This window comes from Somniosus microcephalus, chromosome 7, assembly GCF_052327205.1.
Source record: "Somniosus microcephalus isolate GS21.2 chromosome 7, FLI_Smic_1.0, whole genome shotgun sequence".
Lineage (NCBI taxonomy): Eukaryota > Metazoa > Chordata > Chondrichthyes > Squaliformes > Somniosidae > Somniosus > Somniosus microcephalus.
In genome coordinates, this window is record NC_140993.1 from 34,006,693 (window position 1) to 34,025,223 (window position 18,531).

The following is an 18,531-nucleotide window of genomic DNA, read 5'->3' on the forward strand; positions in this document are numbered from 1 at the left end:
GACAGTACCGGAGGAGAGAGAACCGTTAATAATGTCATGTAACATGGGAGCCAGAAAAGGAAGTTGGGTGGTCAGCAGTTTGGTGGGAATAGGATTGACATACAGTTGTAGTAGAAGATATCGGGCAAAAAAAAAAGAGAAAAGGTAATGGGTGAGCATTCCTTGGATCATCTGCAGTGAGATAGAAGGACAAGTGTTGCTGAGCCAATGAAGGTAGGGGTTGGAGAAGGATGGTGTGGTCAACCATGTCAAAGGCTGCAGACAGGTCGAGAGGGAAGAGGAGGGATAGTTTACCTTTGTCACAGTCACAAAGGATGTCATTTGTGACTTTGAAAAGAGCTGTTTCGTTACTGTGGCAGGGGCGGAAATCTGATTGGAGGGACTCAAACATGGTGTTCTGGGAAAAATGGACAAGGGAAAAAATGGGATGGGAACAAATTGTTAGATAGTAACCTACTCTTTTTATGGTAATTATTATAATGGACGAGGGAAGAATTTTGACTGACACCACAAAATCCCCTAATCCCAGCTGTCCCAAAGTGAGATATAAAGAAAACACATTTGTTGATAAAGAAATTTCCGCAGGGGGTGGGGTTCTCTCGTTTTTCTTCTGTTACTGATCTTCCACCAAAGTTACAGCGGGAGATTGGGGAGCCCCCACGGAGGTTCTAGCCCACTGTGTAATCATAGTAGCCAAAAGGCTTGCGGATGAAAGGTACATGCTTGTTATCTGTGAAGAGTAGTTAAAGACTGCAGGGATTCATCTGCGTAAAGAGTTCGAACTTACCAGCAGGTCAACCATATTGGGCTTGTTGTTTCTCAGTGTCTTCACTGCATGGAACACATCGACCGCCCGCTGGTGTCGAAGCATCTCACATACGATATTGATTGCACAGAAGGCTCCACTGCGCCCACCACCATTCCTGTCAAAGTCCAAAGATGTGCGGGTTAGGTTGATTGGCCATGATAAAAAAAAATTGGCCCTTAGTGTCAGGGGGATTAAATACGTGGGGTTACAGGGTTACGGGGATAGGGCTTGTGTGGGATGGCTGTCGGTGTAGGGACGCGGTGCTAGGGTTTGGATGATCAGCCATGATCTCGTTGAATGGCGGAGCAGGCTCGAAGGGCCTACTCCTGCTCCTATCTTCTATGTTTCTATGTCTATGTTTCTATGTTTGAACATTATTTAGTGCTCAAGTCATTATTATATAACGGTCCAGATCTCAATGCACATAAATCTTGGAAGTTAATTCATCCTTCATTAATCTACAAAGTGAAGAGATTGTCAAATGGGATCCATTGTTGCATTAACTCACAATCTATCTCGCACAAAGCAGCAGCAGCCATATTTTCAAAGCTCACGAGAAACGTGAGCAACACTGAGTGCAAGCACTTCATGCTACACAAGTTTCAGTCTAACTCTGTTCAGTTCCTTATCCGAGCTGTGACGAGTTGAGGACTGTCATATTTTCCTGTCGGAAGGAGGTGAGGTTTGGAGGTTGATCATGTCCTGGGCCGCGCCAGCCGCGGCTCAGTTGGTAGCAGTCTCGCTTCTGAGTCAGAAGGTTGGGGGTTCAATCCCTGCTCCAGAGGCTTGAGCACAGAATCCAGACTGATACTCCCGTGCAAGTACTGAGGGAGTGCTGCACTGTCGGAGGTGCCGTCTTTCAGATGAGACATTAAACTAAGGCCCCCTCGGCCCTCTCAGGTGGACGGAAAAGATGTCCGCTATGGGCGTTTAATGGCACTATTTTGAAGAAGTGCAGGGTAGTCCTCCCCGGTGTCCTGGACAATATCTATCCCTCAGCCAAAATCACTAAAACAAATTATCTGGTCATGATCACATTGCTGTTTGTGGGAGCTTGCTGTGCGCAAATTAACTGCTGCGTTTCCTACATTACAACAGCGACGAGACTTCGTTTTGCTTTATTGGCTGTGAAGCGCTTTGGGACGTGCTGAGGTTGTGAAAGGTGTTATATAAATCCAAATCTTTCCTTCTTTCAATCCCATCAGCCACCTATGGGAAGGACTTTCCCAGGCCATGGGCATGAGGAAAAATGTCAAGAAAGTAAGGGGGAAATTTTTAAAAAGCACTGATTAAAACACTGGCTCCATGAACATTTATTATACATTCAGATCACATCACTCAGTGGGACTGACTGAGAAGCAGGCACCAGTGAGTAAACACGGTCATTATCATTTGTGTCTACTAAATGAATGGTGTTGAAATAGCTACAAATGAAGTTACATAGAAACATAGAAGATAGGAGCAGGAGTAGGCCATTCGGCCCCTCGAGCCTGTTCTGCCATTTAATGAGATCATGGCTGATCATCCAAGTTCAGTACCCTGTCCCTACTTTCTCCCCATATCCCTTGATCCCTTTAGCCTTAAGAAATATATCTAACTCCTTCTTGAATATATTTAATGAATTGGCCTCAACGGCCTTCTGTGGTAGAGAATTCCACAGGTTCACCACTCTCTGGGTGAAGAAATTCCTCCTCATCTCTGTCCTAAATGGCTTACCCCTTATCCTTAGACTGTGACCCCTGGTTCTGGACTCCCCGACCATCGGGAACATCCTTCCTGCCTCTAGTCTGTCTAGTCCTGTTAGAATTTTATAAGTTTCAATGAGATCCCCTCTCATTCTTCTAAACTCCAGCAAATATAAGCCTAATCGACCCAAACTCTCTTCATACGTCATTCTTGCCATCCCAGGTATCGGTCTGGTGAATCTTCGCTGCACTCCCATCATGGCAAGAACATCCTTCCTCAGATAGGGCGACCAAAACTGCACACAATGCTCAAGTTGAAGGAGTCCTGGGTGTCTAAGTAGACTCAACACTAAATATGTCCAACCAACGAAGGGCAGCAATCAACAAAGCCAACAGAATGGTGAAAAAGCAGAATACAGGATGACGTGAAGTACAGATCAAGCTGTACAAAGCTCTGGTCACCCTCTATCATTGAGTCCTGTGTCCAGTTCTGGTTTCCAAGAAACAAGGGAGATATTCAAGCACTTGGAGGTAGTGCAGGAAAGAGGCGCCAGGCTGACTCCTAGTGTCAGGGGGTCAAAGTTATGAGGAAAGACCCGAGAGACTTGAGCTTTCCAACAATCAAGGGAATGAAAATTAGGCATACCCTATAATCACTGGGTGCCAGGTTATTGCCCAGACGGCAAAGTTAAACATTTCGTCCAAGCTGTCAGCGATGTGCTGTTATAGAGATTATGTAAGATAATGAAAGGTATAGAAGGTTTCATCTGGAATGTAACTTTAAATTAAACAATAGGAGTGGGACAAGAAGACATATTAACAGGGGTGGGTTACAGAGGCAGAGTTTTGAATGGGAACCCCGCACGCTATGGAGTTTTAACTTTGCAGCGTGTGTCTTTTGTCCTTGACAGGTTCCCTGCCCGGAAGTCAGCCTGATTGACAGACTTGGCTTCCAGTTGAGTGGGCAGGACTCCACAGCAGGCTGCAGGACCAGGTAGGTCCAATCCATGACCCCGGCGCGGGTATCCGTTCCGGGGCGGTGGGGGATTCTCGACCCTGGAGGGGGTGTCCAATCTCGGGGTTGGTCCGATCCCTGACCCCCGGGGTCTTTGTATGGGAGGAGGAGCTTGGGGGACCGGGAGGTAGCACTCCTGCTCCTCCTGGCCCACAAGCAGTGCTGTAAAGGCACTTACCTTCTCCCCAAAGCTGCCCTCGCCTCCCTTCAGCTGTTTGGTTTCCCCGAGGCCTGGGAAACCTGGCAGGTCACAGTTAAACCTGTAAAACAGGTTGAATCAGAGGCTGCCAGCCTCACTAAATATTTAAAATTGCCAACTTGCCTCCTGGGAGCGGGTTGGCTGCCCATCCCTTATTCTGCCTCTGTTAAACCCGGAAGTGGGCGGGTTGGGGTCGGGTTTCAGATTTAACATTTTTTAACCTCTGACCCGACCCCAACCACCCGTGTTTGGGTGCTAAAATTCGGCCCATAGGTTTAAACTAGTAAAAAGTAACTTTAGGACTCATAGATAGCAGATAGTGGTCACCTGTCCTAATGTCTCCTTCTTTGGCTCAGTGTCAATTCTTTTTATCTGATTGAGCTCCTGTAAAGCACCTTGGGACATTTTACTACGTTAAAAGTGCTATATAAATATAAGTTGCTGTCGCTGTTGATATCGGTAGGCAATAAATGGAGACTATTCATTGCTGACGTCACGAAACACAGAACCGCACAAAAAGGCTGAAAATTTTCGCCACTGAATATAATTTACTCCATGGTAACTACAATTAAATAAATTAGAGCCGCCAAGCTTTAAATGGTAAGCGATCGCTCAAGGTTACAAAGGTGACCTCAAGTGTCAAATAATGAAGAAAGCAAGTCGCAGTCTAATTGTTGTGATCCTTGAGTTGATAATACAACGTTTGACTGAAGTCCATTATTGTGTAATATTACACTCTCTTACTGCAGCCTGAGAATACAAAGCAGTCAACAGGCAGCGCTACATACCTTGCTATTTACTGCGTGGATGTGGGACTTTTGCACACAAACACTGCATCAATTCATTACTCTCACTTGTCTGATTAGTGCTTGTGATGAGCCCATATGGAAAAACAGACTCTTCCAATCAAATTCCTGCACAAATATTATTTACATTCTTAACGCATTTTTATCTTGTCATATAGATTGTTACCGGCACCCGGCTACCGACCATAGAGCACATATACCAGAAACGCTGTTTACGGAGGTCACGGTCCATCATCAAAGACCCTACCCACCCCAGCCACAGTCTGTTCGCCCTCCTGCCATCTGGGAGACGCTACAGATGCATTCGCACCCGTATGACCAGATTTAGGAACAGCTTCTTTCCCAGGGCTGTCATCCTACTGAACTCCACAAATAAACTCTAAAGCCTGCACATCTGCCAATGCACTTTACTATGGTTATGTTTATGTTAATGTATTACAAGCCAAATGTATGTTGAATGTTTAAATGTCTTAATCTAAATGTACACTCTCGAGAGCCGCAAGCCTACATTTCGTTGTACTGCACTTGTGCACTAACAATGACAATAAAAGTTGATTTGATTTGAAGGTAGTGGAAGCCCAAGGACAACTGACAATAGGCCATTTGGTCCATCCAGTTAAACTCAGGTTGAAGTCTATTTTCTGCACCTATGTTGGGAAGGATAGGACAGTGGTTATGTTACTGGACTAGTAACCCAGAGGCCTAGACTAATGATCCAGAGACATGAGCTCAAATCTCACCACGGCAGCTGGGGAATTTTAATTCAGTTAATTAAATAAATAAAAGCGAGTATCAGTAGTGGTGACCATGAAACTACCGGATTGTTGTAAAAACCCATCTGGTTCACTAATATCCTTTAGGGAAGGAAATCTGCCATCCTTACCTGGTCTGGCCTCTATGTAACTCTAGACCTACAGCAATGTTGACTCTTAACTGCCCTCCGAAATGGCCTAGCAAGCCACTCAGTTGTAAAAAAACTGCTACAAAAACAAAAAGAATAAAACAGGACAGCCACCCGGCATCGACCTCGGCACCAGCTATGGACACAACAACGGCACACCCAGCCCAGTCGACCCTGCAAAGTCCTCCTCACCAACATTGGGGGACTTGTGCCAAAATTGGGAGAGCTGTCCCACAGACCAGTCAAGCAACAGCCTGATATAGTGATACTCACAGAATCATACCTTTCAGCCAATGTCCCAAACTCCTCCATTACTATCTGGGTATGTCCTGTCCCACCAACAGGACAGGCCCACCAGGGGTGGCGGCACAGTGGTATACAGTCGGGAAGGAGTGGCCCTGGGAGTCCTTAACATTGACTCCGGACCCCATGAAGTCTCATGGCTTCAGGTCAAGCATGGGCAAGGAAACCTCCTGCTGAAGGACACAGCTGCCAGTGTGGGCCTGCGACAGGTGGTGAGAGAACCAACACGAGGGAAAAACCTACGAAGACGCATCTGTCCATGACAGCATTGGTAGCAGTGACCACCACAGTCATTGTGGAGACGAAGTCCCGTCTTCACACTGAGGACACCCTCCATCATGTTGTGTGGCACTACCACCGTGCTAAATGGAATAGATTCAGAACAGATCTAGCAGCTCAAAACTGGGCATCCATGAGACGCTGTGTGCCATCAGCAGCAACAGAATTGTATTCCACCACAATCTGTAACCTCATGGCCTGGCATAGCCCTCACTCTACCATTACCATCAAGCCAGGGGACCAACCCTGGTTCAATAAGGAGTGTAGAAGAGCATGCCAGGACAAGCACCAGGCATACCTAAAAATGCAGTGCCAACCTGGGGAAGCTGCAACACAGGACTACATGCATGCTAAAAAGCATAAGCAGCATGCTATAGACAGGGCTAAGCGGTCCCACAATCAACGGATCAGATCAAAGCTCTGCAGTCCTACCACATCCAGTCGTGAATGGTGGTGGACCACAAACAACTAACGGGAGGAGAAGGCTCCATGAATATCCCCATCCTCAATGATGGCGGAGCCCAGCACGTGAGTGCAAAAGACAAGGCTGAAGCATTTGCAACCATCTTCAGCCAGAAGTGCCGAGTGGATGATCCATCTCGGCCTCCTCCTGAGGTCCCCACCATCACAGGAGCCAGTCTTCTGCCAATTCGATTCACTCTACGTGATATAAAGAAATGGCTGAGCGCACTGGATACAGCAAAGTCTATGGGCCCCGACAACATCCTGGCTGTCGTGCTGAAGACTTGTGCTCCAGAACTAGCCGCGACTCTAGCCAAGTTGTTCCAGTACAGTTACAACACTGGCATCTATCCGACAATGTGGAAAACTGCCCAGGTATGTCCTGTCCATGAAAAGCAGGACAAATCCAATCTGATCAATTACCGCCCCATCAGTCTATTCTTAATCATCAGCAAAGTGATGGAAGGTGTCGTCAACAGTGCTATCAAGCAGCATTTACTCACCAATAACCTGCTCACTGATGCCCAGTTTGGGTTCCGCCAGGACCTCTCCGCTCCAGACCTCATTACAGTCTTGGGCCAAACATGGACAAAGGAGCTGAATTCCAGAGGTGAGGTGAGAGTGACTGCCCTTGACATCAAGGCAGCATTTGACCGAGTGTGGAATCAAGGAGCCCTAGTAAAACTGAAGTCAATGGGAATCGGGGGGGGGGGGGTGAGGGGGAAACTCTCCACTGACTGGAGTCATACCTAGCACAAGGGAAGATGGTTGTGGTGGTTGAAGGTCAATCATCACAGCCCCAGGACATCGCTGCAGGAGTCCCTCAGGGCAGTCTAGGCCCAACCATCTTCAGCTGCTTCATCAATGACCTTCCCTCCATTATAAGGTCAGAAGTGGGGATGTTGACTGATGACTGCACAGTGTTCAGCGCCATTCACAACTTCAGATAATGAAGCAGTCCATGCCCACATGCAGCAAGACCTGGACGACATTCAGGCTTGGGCTGATAAGTGGCAGGTAACATTCGCACCACACAAGTGCCTGGCAATAACTATCTCCAATAAGTGAGAATTTAACCACCGCCCCTTGACATTCAATGGCATTACCATCGCCGAATCCCCCACCATCAACATTCTGGGGGTCACTATTGACCAGAAACTTAACTGGACCAGCCACAAATACTGCGGCAACAAGAGCAGGTCGGAGGCTGGATATTCTGTGGTGAGTGTCTCACCTCCTGACTCCCCAAAGTCTTTCCACCATCTACAAGACGCAAGAATACTCTTCACTTGCCTGGTAAGTGCAACTCCAACAACACTCAAGAAGCTCGACGCCATCCAAGAAAAAACAGCCTGCTTGATAGGCACCCCATCCACCACCTTAAACATTCACTCTCTCCACCACCGGCGCACCGTGGCTGCAGTGTGTACCATCTACAAGATGCACGGCAGCAACTTGCCAAAGCTTCTTCGGCAGCACCTCCCAAACCCGCGACCTCTTCCACCTAGAAGGACAAGGGCAGCAGGCGCATGGGAACACCACCACCTCCAAATTCCCCTCCAAGTAACACACCATCCTGACTTGGAAGTATATCGTCGATCCTTCATCGTCACTGGGTCAAAATCCTGGAACTCCCTCCCTAACAGCACTGTAGGAGTACCTTCACCACACGGACTGCAGCGGTTCAAGAAGGCAACTCACCGCCACCTTCTCAAGATCAACTAGGGATGGGCAATAAATGCTGGCCTTGCCAGCGACGCCCAGATCCCATAAACGAATATAAAAAAAATGCAATTTAACCTCCACTCTGTGACAATGTCAAGGATTCCACTTCCACCGTTATCAAGTTCATCTTGATATTCTCTGAAAAGACTTCATGCAATTCATTCCAGTAGGTGGGTTAATATTGTATTTTATACCTTCAAAGTTGCTGGTACAGCAACAGCAGTGAAAGTGGCTGGAATATTCTGGAAAGCTATTCCGACTCCTGACCATCGCCACGCAAGTGGTTTCCTCTGGTGCCAGGCTCTCTGTGTAATTGTCAGTCAGCTGTTCAAGAAAATGGACATCAAATATAGCCCACTACTGGAGGCAAACCCATGTAAGAAGAGTTGGAAGTCAATAGGAAATGGGATTCTGGGGTTTGGAGCAGTCTCAGTAATTTCAGAAAAGTAATAAATAAAATAGATTATACGAGAAAGGGAAAGTAAGAGTAGAAGCAGGATAAAGCTGCTGCTACACTGGTCCAATTTGTACTGTAACCCAGCCTCAGAAAGATCAACATCTTCAATGTGACAGGTCGCTTTCCTACACAATATGTTACTTGAGCGAGGCTGATTATGTCGTGCTAAATTGTGACAACTTTATGAGCATTAGAACATAAGAAATATGGGCAGGAGTAAGTCATTCAGCCCCTTGAGCCTGCATTCAATAAGGTCATGGCTGATCTTCTACCTCAACTCCACTTTCCTGCACTATCCCCATATCCCTTGATTCCCTTGATATTCAAAAATCTATCGATCACTGTCTTGAATATACTCAATGACTGAGCCTCCACAGCCCTCTGGGGTAGAGAATTCCAAAGATTCACCACCTTCTGAGTGAAGAAATTTCTCCTCATCTCAGTCCTAAATGGCCGACCCCTTATTCTGAGACTGTGACCCCTGGTTCTAGACTCCCCAGCCAGGGGAAACATCCTCCCTGCATCTACCCTGTCAAACCCTCTATGGCAAGTACATCCTTCTTTAGGTAAGGAGAACAAAACTGTACACAATATTCCAGGTGTGGTCGCACCAACAAGAACAACAACAACTTGTAGTTATATAGCGCCTTTAACATTGTAAAATGTCCCAAGGCGCTGCACAGGACTATTTCAGAACAAAAAAATTGACACCAATCCACATAAGGATAAATTAGGGCAGGTGACCAAAAGCTTGGTCAATGTGGTAGGTTTTAAGCATCTTAAAGGAGGAAAGTGAGGTAGTGAGGCGGAGAGGTTTAGGCAGGGAATTCCAGAGCTTAGGGCCCAGGCAACAGAAGGCAAGGCCACCAAAGGTTGAACGATTATAATCAGGGATCCTCAAGAGGGCAGAATTAGAGGAGCGCAGATATCTGGGGGGGTTGTAGGGCTGAAGGAGATTGCAGAGATAGGGAGGGGCGAGGCCATGGAGGGATTTGAAAACAAGGATGAGAATTTTGAAATCGAGGCGCTGCTTAACTGGGAGCCAATGTAGATCAGCGAGCACAGGGGTGATGGGCGAATGGGACTTGGTGGGAGTTAGGACACGGGCAGCCGAGTTTTGGATGACCTCAAGTTTACGTAGGGTGGAATGTGGGAGGCCAGCCAGGAGTGCATTGGAATAGTCAAGTCTAGAGGTAACAAAGGCATGGATGAGGGTTTCAGCAGCGGATGAGCTGAGCCAAGGGCGGAGACGGGCGATGTTACGGAGGTGGAAGTAGGCGGTCTTTGTTATGCTGCGGATATGTGGTCGGAAGCTCATTTCAGGGTCAAATATGACACCAAGGTTGTGAACAGTGTGGTTCAGACTCAGGCAAATGTTAGGAGTCTATGGCGGGGACCGAAAACAATGGCTTTGGTTTTCCCAATATTTAATTGGAGAACATTTTTGCTCATCCAGGACTATATGTCGGACAAGCAGTCTGACAATTTAGACACGAGAGAAGAGGTAGTGAGGTAGAGCTGGGTGTCATCACTGTACATGTGGAAACTGATGCTGTGTTTTCGGATGATGTCACTAAGGGGCAACATGTAGATGAAAAATAGGAGGGGACCAAGGATCAATCCAGGGCCCTATATAATTGCAGTAAGACGTCTTTACTCTTATACTCAAATCCTCTTGTAATAAAGGCCAACATACCACTTGCTTTCCTAATTGCTTGTGCTGATGACTCTCTGCCACTAGGATTGAGGCAGCCCAAATTAATTGCATGTAGTCAGCAGGGAGAGAGGAGACTTCCATCACATCAATCTAGGCTGGAGTCAAACCTAGGCCCCAGAGGTGAACAGTAGGGGTCATTCATAAGAACATAACATAAGAAATAGGAGCAGGAGTAGGTCATTCGGCCCTTCGAGCCTGCTCCGCCATTCAATGAGATCATGGCTGATCTTCTGCCTCAACTCCATTCACCGGCCCTATCGCCATATCCCTTGATGCCCTTACTAGTCAGAAATCTATCGACTTCTGTTTTGAATATACCCAATGACTGAGCCTCCACAGCCCTCTGGGGTACAGAATTCCAAAGATTCACCACCCTCTGTGTGAAGAAATTTCTTCTCGTCTCAGTCCTGAATGTCCTACCCTTTATCCTGAGGCTGTGGCCCCTGGTTCTAGACTCCCCAGCATCCACCATATCAAGCCCTGTAATAATTTTATATGCTTCAATGAGATCCCCTCTCATTCTTCTGAATTCAAGAGAATACAGGCCTAGTTTACTCAATCTCTTCTCATACGACAGTCCCGCCATCCCAGGAATCAATCTCGTGAACCTTCGTTGCACTCCCTCTATGGCAAGTATATCCTTCCTTAGGTAAGGAGACCAAAATTGTACACAGTACTCCAGGTGTGGTCTCACCAAGGCCCTATATAATTGGAGTAAGACTTCTTTACTCCTGTACTCAAATCCTCTTGTAATGAAGGCAAGCATTTGCCTTCCTAATGGCTTGCTGCACCTGCACATTCACTTTCAGTGACTCATGTACAAGGACACCCAGGACCCTTTGAGCATCTGCATTCCCTAATCTTTCACCATTTAGGAAATACTCTGCCTTTCTGTTTTTTCTACCAAAGTGGATAACTTCACATTTATCCACATTATATTCCATCTGCCATGTTATCACCCACTCACTGAGCCTGTCAAGATCCCCTTGAAGCCTCTTCACATCCTCTTCACAACTGACACTGCCACCTAGCTTTGTATCATCAGCAAATTTGGAAATGTTACATTTAGTCCCCTCATCCAAATCATTGATATAGATTGTGAATAGCTGAGGCCCAAGCACCGATCCTTGTGGTACCCCGCTAGACACAGCCTGCCATCCTGAAAAAGACCTGTTTATCCCTACTCTTTGTTTTCTGTCTGTTAACCAATTCTCAAGCCATGCTAGTATATTACCCCCAATTCCATGTGCCCTAATTTTGTTCACCAACCTCTTGTGTGGGACCTTATCGAAGGCCTTCTGAAAATCCAGATACACCACATCTACCAGTTCCCCTTTGTCCACTCCACTAGTTACATCCTCAAAGAACTCCAATAGGTTTGTCAAACAGGATTTCCCTTTCATAAATCCATGCTGACTCTGCCCAATCTTACTATTAGTTTCTAAGTGCCCGGTTATTGCATCCTTTATAATAGATTCCAGCATTTCCCCAACTACTGATGTGAGGCTAACAGGTCTGTAGTTCCCCGTTTTCTCTCTCCCTCCTTTCTTAAATAGCGGGGTTACATTTCCTATCCTCCAATCTGCAGGAACCATTCCAGAATCTATAGAATTTCCAGTGGTAAAACTGTGCTTGCAAGGATCACGGGTGGGAAATAAGTTTCCTCAATTCTCGGACTCACGATCCCTTGTGAGCGTGGTTCCCAGCTGGAAGTGGGGAATCATTGAATCAGCCCTTGTATCCAAGACTATAATGCTCTCCATGTCCTCAAAGCTCATTAATTGTAACTCTTATACAAACTCAAGGGGCTAAAAATTCAGTTGGGCACCGTTTGGGGCGCCAAGCTCGCCTGGGCGCCGGAATTACCGCTGCGAGCGGAGCCACTTGCGCCATCCCGATATTCAGTTTCTGCGCCCCAAACGGAAATGGGCCGCTACTCGAGGCTCCCCGCGCCCCGCTTGGGGCGCTCACCCTGAATATCGGCACGCTAAGGGCCGCAGCGCCACACGCTGCGCCACGGCACGCTGCGGTACTGCAGGCCTTCCTCCCACTGTTAAGGGGGAGGTGCCTGCAACAGCGCGATCCCCGCTCGCGAGTGCCGGCAAATGAGCCCGGCACCAAGGAGAAGTGCCGGGCTCTCGGGAAACAGCCGGCAATGCCGCGGGGGGGGGGGGGTTTAGGAGGCCGGGGACGGAGGTGCTGGCAGGCGGCCGCCGAAAAAGCGGCCACCCCGCACCTCCACCTTAACTAGCGCCACTACCGCCACAGGTAGGCCCTGTGAACCGGTCGCGATTTGCGACTGGCGTTAAAGAGGCGGGCGCGACCAAATATGGTCATCGGGGCGGGAGCGGGGCACTGCGCACACCGATGGCGTCATCGGTGGCGGCGCAGCGCTACAGGCTAACGCCGCATTAGCGCCCCGCTAAATATCGCGGTAGTTGTGGCCAGTGGCGCTAAAGCCACTGAGTGCCCTCTTTGGGCGCAAACTGGTGGCGCAGCCCACCGAATTTCTAGGCCAAGGACTTTTCCCCAATAGCTTATGGTGCAAGCCTATCACCCTATGTGTGGAGTAATTTGATCTGCCTTTTCTTCTTAGTGGTAGCTTTCCTGCCTGTGAGTCAGAAGGTCTGGACCCCACTTCAGTCAGTCCCAGCAACTGGAGACCAGAGCTCTGTCTCTGAATTCTGGGTTGACATCCAATGGGTAACTTGAGTCTGGTGGATGCGATGTTCTCCCCCTCATATGGGAGCCCATAAAAACCTCCTTCCGTACAGGTCTAACCATTCTATCAGCTGGTATAAGGATGGTTATGGCCATGGATGGAGCGTTCCCATGTTAAGACTATTAATCAGCCTGTGAATCCTTTCACTTCGAGGGTAATTAGCCCAGATCAGCTTCATCAGGTGCACAAAACGGGATCCCATTTGTTTGATACAATTTTCATAATTTAATCAAAATATAAATACTGTAAAATGAAAGTCATAACAAAGAACAGAGAGTGCACTTACAGACAGTGTACAACAGTGCGGCCCTCTCCACCGTCATACTCCTCCTGCCACTTCTCCACCTGTCTGATGAGTTTCAGGAAGGAACGTTTCGATACGGGATTGTCTCGGTACATGGGCCAGCCCAGAAACTGGAACTGCTGGACCATCCGATAGCCATCCTGAGGCTGCGTGGGCACATGCCCATCCGAAGACAGGAAGACAAAGGGAAATAAATGTCACTAAATAACCTTGCTAAGAATGCTCAACCTTACTGTCCCCTCTGCAGTTTTCATCCATTTAGTCAACCGGCTCCCTCCCATTGTTTAATGGGGGAACTTCAAAAAGTGCCTTTCCCAGCATGCCTTGCAAACCAATCAAATTTATGAAGAACTACAGTTTTTTTTAAGCAAATCTTCTAAAGCAAGGGCTCAACAACACAGTCCTTTATTTTCCACAGCTCTGAACCGTGGGTCAGTTAGAAACATCAACAACAACTTTAAAGTAGTAAAACGTCGTAAGACGCTTCACAGGAGCGTCATAAAACAAAATTTGACACCGAGCCACATAAGGTGATATTAGGGCAGATGGCCAAAAGCTTGGTCAAAGAGGTAGGTTTTATGGAGCGTCTTAAAGGAAGAAGGAGAGGCGGCGGGGTTTAGGCAGGGAATTCCAGAGCTTAGGGCCCAGGCAGCTGAAGGCAAGGCCACCGATGGTGGAGCGATTAAAATCGGGGATGTTCAAGAGGCCAGAATTAGAGGAGCGCAGATATCTCGGGGAGATTACAGAGATACAGAGGCAGGCGAGGCCATGGAGGGATTTGAAAACAAGGATGAGAATTTTAAAATCGAGGCATTGCTTAACTGGAAGCCAATGTAGGTCAGCGATAACAGGGTTGAGGGGTGAACGGGACTTGGTGCGAGTTAGGACATGGGCAGCAGAGTTTTGGATGAGCTCAAGTTTATGGAGGATGGAACGTGGGAGGCCGGCCAGGAGTGCGTTGGAATAGTCAAGTCTAGAGGTAACAAAGGCATGGATGAGGGTTTCATCAACCATTACTGAGAGACGTTCAATGTTTTCCACAAACAAAATGCATCCATTTACCATTTTACTAACTCTTTTTGTAGGAAGATTTAATAAAACGTTTAAACTCTTTGACTGTGTTTATTACATGTTCGAGTTTCACATGGAAGAGAAGATTTTGATGGGGAGTGGGGCCGGTGGGGGAGAGCCGAGGTGGGAGGCGTCACTGGAGCGAGGCCTGGCTGCTTGTAACAACCGGGCCTAATAATATGACTGACAGACCAATCACGCCGGCAGCGATCAATGATCTTTCGTCATAATTTTGAAAATTTAGTCAAACTTTCCCAAAGTGATCAAGCCTAACTTTCTTGATAATATAAACTTCTGATTCCCAGAATCTTCCTGTTCTCCCCACCAGCTCCCTGCCCCCAGTACTGCTGCTGGTGTTCCAGTATATCTCATTTTGAACTCCGTTCTATCCCTCTGCCAATTTAAAGCAGCATTTAGTTTACCCTTTTATTTCACTGCAGCCTATCACTAGGCTGATGGATTTACAAGTTGATAATCATGAAGTTGCCCTTTCACTTAAAAATATTGTTAAAATGCGCCAATTAAATGCCATCTAATAAATAATGTTCAAACTAAAGTTAAAGGCGGGGGAGAGAGAGCGATGTGGGTTAGATCCACCTGTTCAACCCTTAACAGATCAATAATGGTGAAGAGGTTAAAAATATATCCTGCACTACTCTGATGGCGGGGGAGTCCAGAACCAGGGGCCACAGTCTAAGGATAAGGGGTAAGCCATTTAGGACAGAGATGAGGAGGAATTTCTTCACCCAGAGAGTGGTGAGCCCGTGGAATTCTCTACCACAGAAGACAGTTGAGGCCAATTCATTAAATATATTCAAGAAGGAGTTAGATATATTTCTTAAGGCTAAGGGGATCAAGGGATATGGGGAGAAAGCAGGGACAGGGTACTGAATTTGGATGATCAGCCATGATCTCATTGAATGGCGGAGCAGGCTCGAGGGGCCGAATGGCCTACTCCTGCTCCTATCTTCTATGTTTCTATGATTTGGATTCTTTCTTTATTAAACTGTCACCGTGCCATCTACAACAGCGGAACATTTCTTCACTGTTACGCCCTGCTTAAATTTATGCTCAGTCTAAACATTTTAATAAATAAGTGTTAACATAAATATATTCAATCTCGATAACAATCCTGTGGCAAAATGTTAGCACAACACAAAAAACATTTTTTATCCTTTTTAATGGAATTTTTTAATACATCCTTCAATTTATAGCTACCGATTAAAATATGATTACTTTTTAAAATTGGATAATTTTCAGTATTTAAGTGCTATTCAGTAATGCTGTTGAGATGTGTGGATTCACAGGACTGAATGCGATGTCAAGATTCTCATTCTTTTTCACATTAATACAGTACATAGAGATCCGGCGTAATGTCCTTTATGACCCACTGTCAAGTGCTCGTGAGGAAAGAAAAGCCCCATATTTAGATATGGTGAGTTGACTTTGAATGGGCATTGTGAGGATTTTAATAGAGTGATTGCCGTCAGTGTGGCACAAAACAGGTCCTTACCCTGGCTGCATTGTAAATTCGGAATATTCTGCTGATAATGTCTTCCTCAAGGTCAGCTGATACAAACTCCACCTGGAGGGGCCCGTGCCGATGGACACCATTTTCTGGCCAGTACTGGGGGCACAGCTAATTTGAGAAAAGATAACAGACATTTATATCCACTGAACACTACTACTATGAGGCATTTGTATGGAAAAACTTGCATCTGTATCATGCCCGATCACTGCTCCCAGGAACATCTCAACGTGCTTCACATACAATGAATTGCTTTGAAATGTAGTTTACCTGTGGTTATGTAGGCAAGTGCAGCAACTGCTTTACACACAAGATCCAACAAATAATTACAAGCTGAATGGCCATTAAACTGTTTTTTTGTGGTGGCTGTTGAGGGGGGTATGAGGAGAGATTGAGTAGACTAGGCCTATATTCTCTAGAGTTTAGAAGAATGAGGGGTGATCTCATTGAAACATACAAAATTCTTACAGGGCTTGACAGGTTGGATGCAGGGAGGATGTTTCCCCTGGCTGGGGAGTCTAGAACCAGGGATCACAGTCTCAGAATAAGGGGTCGGCCATTTAGGACTGAGATGAGGAGAAATTTCTTCACTCAGAGGGTGGTGAATCTTTGGAATTCTCTACCCCAGAGGGCTGTGGAGGCTCAGTTGTTGAGTATATTCAAGACAGAGAGCGATAGATTTTTGAATATTAAGGGAATCAAGGGATAGGGGGAGAGTGCAGGAAACTTGAGATGAGGTAGAAGATCAGCCATGATCTTATTGAATGGCGGAGCAGGCTCGAAGGGCCAAATGGCCTACTCCTGCTCCTATTTCTTATGTTCTTACATTTATCTATGTTAGACACAACATCGGGAGATGTCCCTGCTTTCCTTTAAGTAGTGCCATGGATACCTGAACCTCAGTTTAACACATTCAAAGGATGATATCGCTGATAATGCAGCACTGACCTTGGCACAAAGCTTGGGGTGAGGTGGGGTGTGTGAATAAACTGAAAATTACTGATAGTACAATGAATATTATGCTGTACTAAACATTCCTGCTTTGGTCCTTATGCCGCACCTGTCCTATGCCCTGGCCAATAGTTATCCCTCAATCAACAATGACAAAAACAGATTATCTGGTCATTATCATGTTACTCTTTGTGGGAGCTTGCTGTGCACAAATTGGCTGCTGCGTTTCCCACATTACAACAGTGACTACACCCAAAAGTGCTTCATTTCTGTAAAGCGCTTTGAGGCATCCAGTGGCCGTGAAAGGCGCTATATAAATGCAAGTCTTTCTTTTTTCTTTTAAGCCTCTCCTTTACTGCTGCATTTACATAACAGGGTTGCCACTGAAGGCTGCCCGAACTTTGACAGCAGTGTTAGAACATAAGTGAGCCAATGTTAGTGCCCCCCACCTAAAGAGGCAGCTGAGAGAAGCACAGCATCACCAGAATTAAATGTAGCCAGCCACCTCTGGTGACAAGCTACCATTTACTGGGGTCATGGGAGTACTGACACTCACCCATCTGTACAAACCAGGAATGTTGTTCTTCCCTTGCTGGCTGGTAAGGACTTGCCCCTGACTTTAGGGAAGACCCCTGGCTGAAAGGCTAAAGTCATAAAAGTGACTGCACACATGCAAACTTAGACATTCACAACTGTTTTTGTGTTTCTGCCAGTGCTCTATACTCCAGTGTGAATGACATAGATTCCAGAGCATCGGAATCCCCAGCGTATTGCTTCCATTAGAAGTGGTTCAGTAATATGAACTAGCCATATGTTGCGCGGGTGGATATTTCCTCCTTCACATACACAGTCTTCCCAGAGCTGCCGAATTAAGGGTCGTTTGTAATGTGTACTTAATTAGCTAGCCCCCACTGTGCAGTGGACTCACATACAAACTCTTTCTCGTTAAAATCCCCGACAGCTGCTGCACTTAGACAGGAGTACTTTGTCCCATCTGTCTGGAACTAATTCAAACCTCAGTCCCTGAAATAAGAGCCATGGTGTGGAGATGCCGGAGTTGGACTGGGGTGGACAAATGTAAGAAGTCACACAACACCAGGTTATAGTCCAACAGCTTTATTTGAAATCACAAGCTTTCGGAGCGCTGCTCCTTCTTCAGGTGAAGTGGAGAAAAGCATAAAGACACAGCTTATATAGTCAGAGAATCATGTCAGATGTTTACAGGTAACCTTTCCAACTGCCATTTATCACACCTCGGCAGAGAGATAATCGCAGCAGTCAAAGGTGTGAATGGTGTCCAAACAGGTCAGTCAGGGAAACATTACATCAAAGAACAATGAGGTGGGGTCACAAGGGGTCAAATATTGCAGATGCTGGGGTCTGTATGAAAAACAAAAAAACAGACAAAAAACATTTTTTTTGGCTGGAAATCACAGCAGGTCTGGCCGCATCTGTGTAGAGAGAACAAGCCAATGTCGACTCGAGTCTGGATGACCCTGCATCAGGTGGGGTTACATGTAGCGTGACATGAACCCAAGATCTCGGTTGAGGCCGTCCTCATGGGTGCGGAACTTGGCTATCAGTTTCTGCTCGACGAT

The 18,531-nt window shown here is 46.6% G+C and overlaps 1 protein-coding gene across 7 annotated transcripts in view; it reads right to left on the reverse strand.

Annotated features, from left to right (window-relative positions):
• LOC147114602 (receptor-type tyrosine-protein phosphatase mu) overlaps positions 1-18,531 on the reverse strand; it is a 1,110,132-nt gene that overhangs the window by 12,346 nt on the left and 1,079,255 nt on the right. For all 7 annotated transcript variants that reach the window (XM_085992394.1, XM_085992393.1, XM_085992392.1 and 4 more), the window contains 3 exons: positions 15,968-16,093; positions 13,366-13,529; positions 788-923 (listed from right to left, as the gene is read on the reverse strand). In XM_085992394.1, coding sequence (XP_085848520.1) covers positions 788-923; positions 13,366-13,529; positions 15,968-16,093 — 426 coding nt within the window. The remainder of the gene's footprint in view (positions 1-787; positions 924-13,365; positions 13,530-15,967; positions 16,094-18,531) is intronic.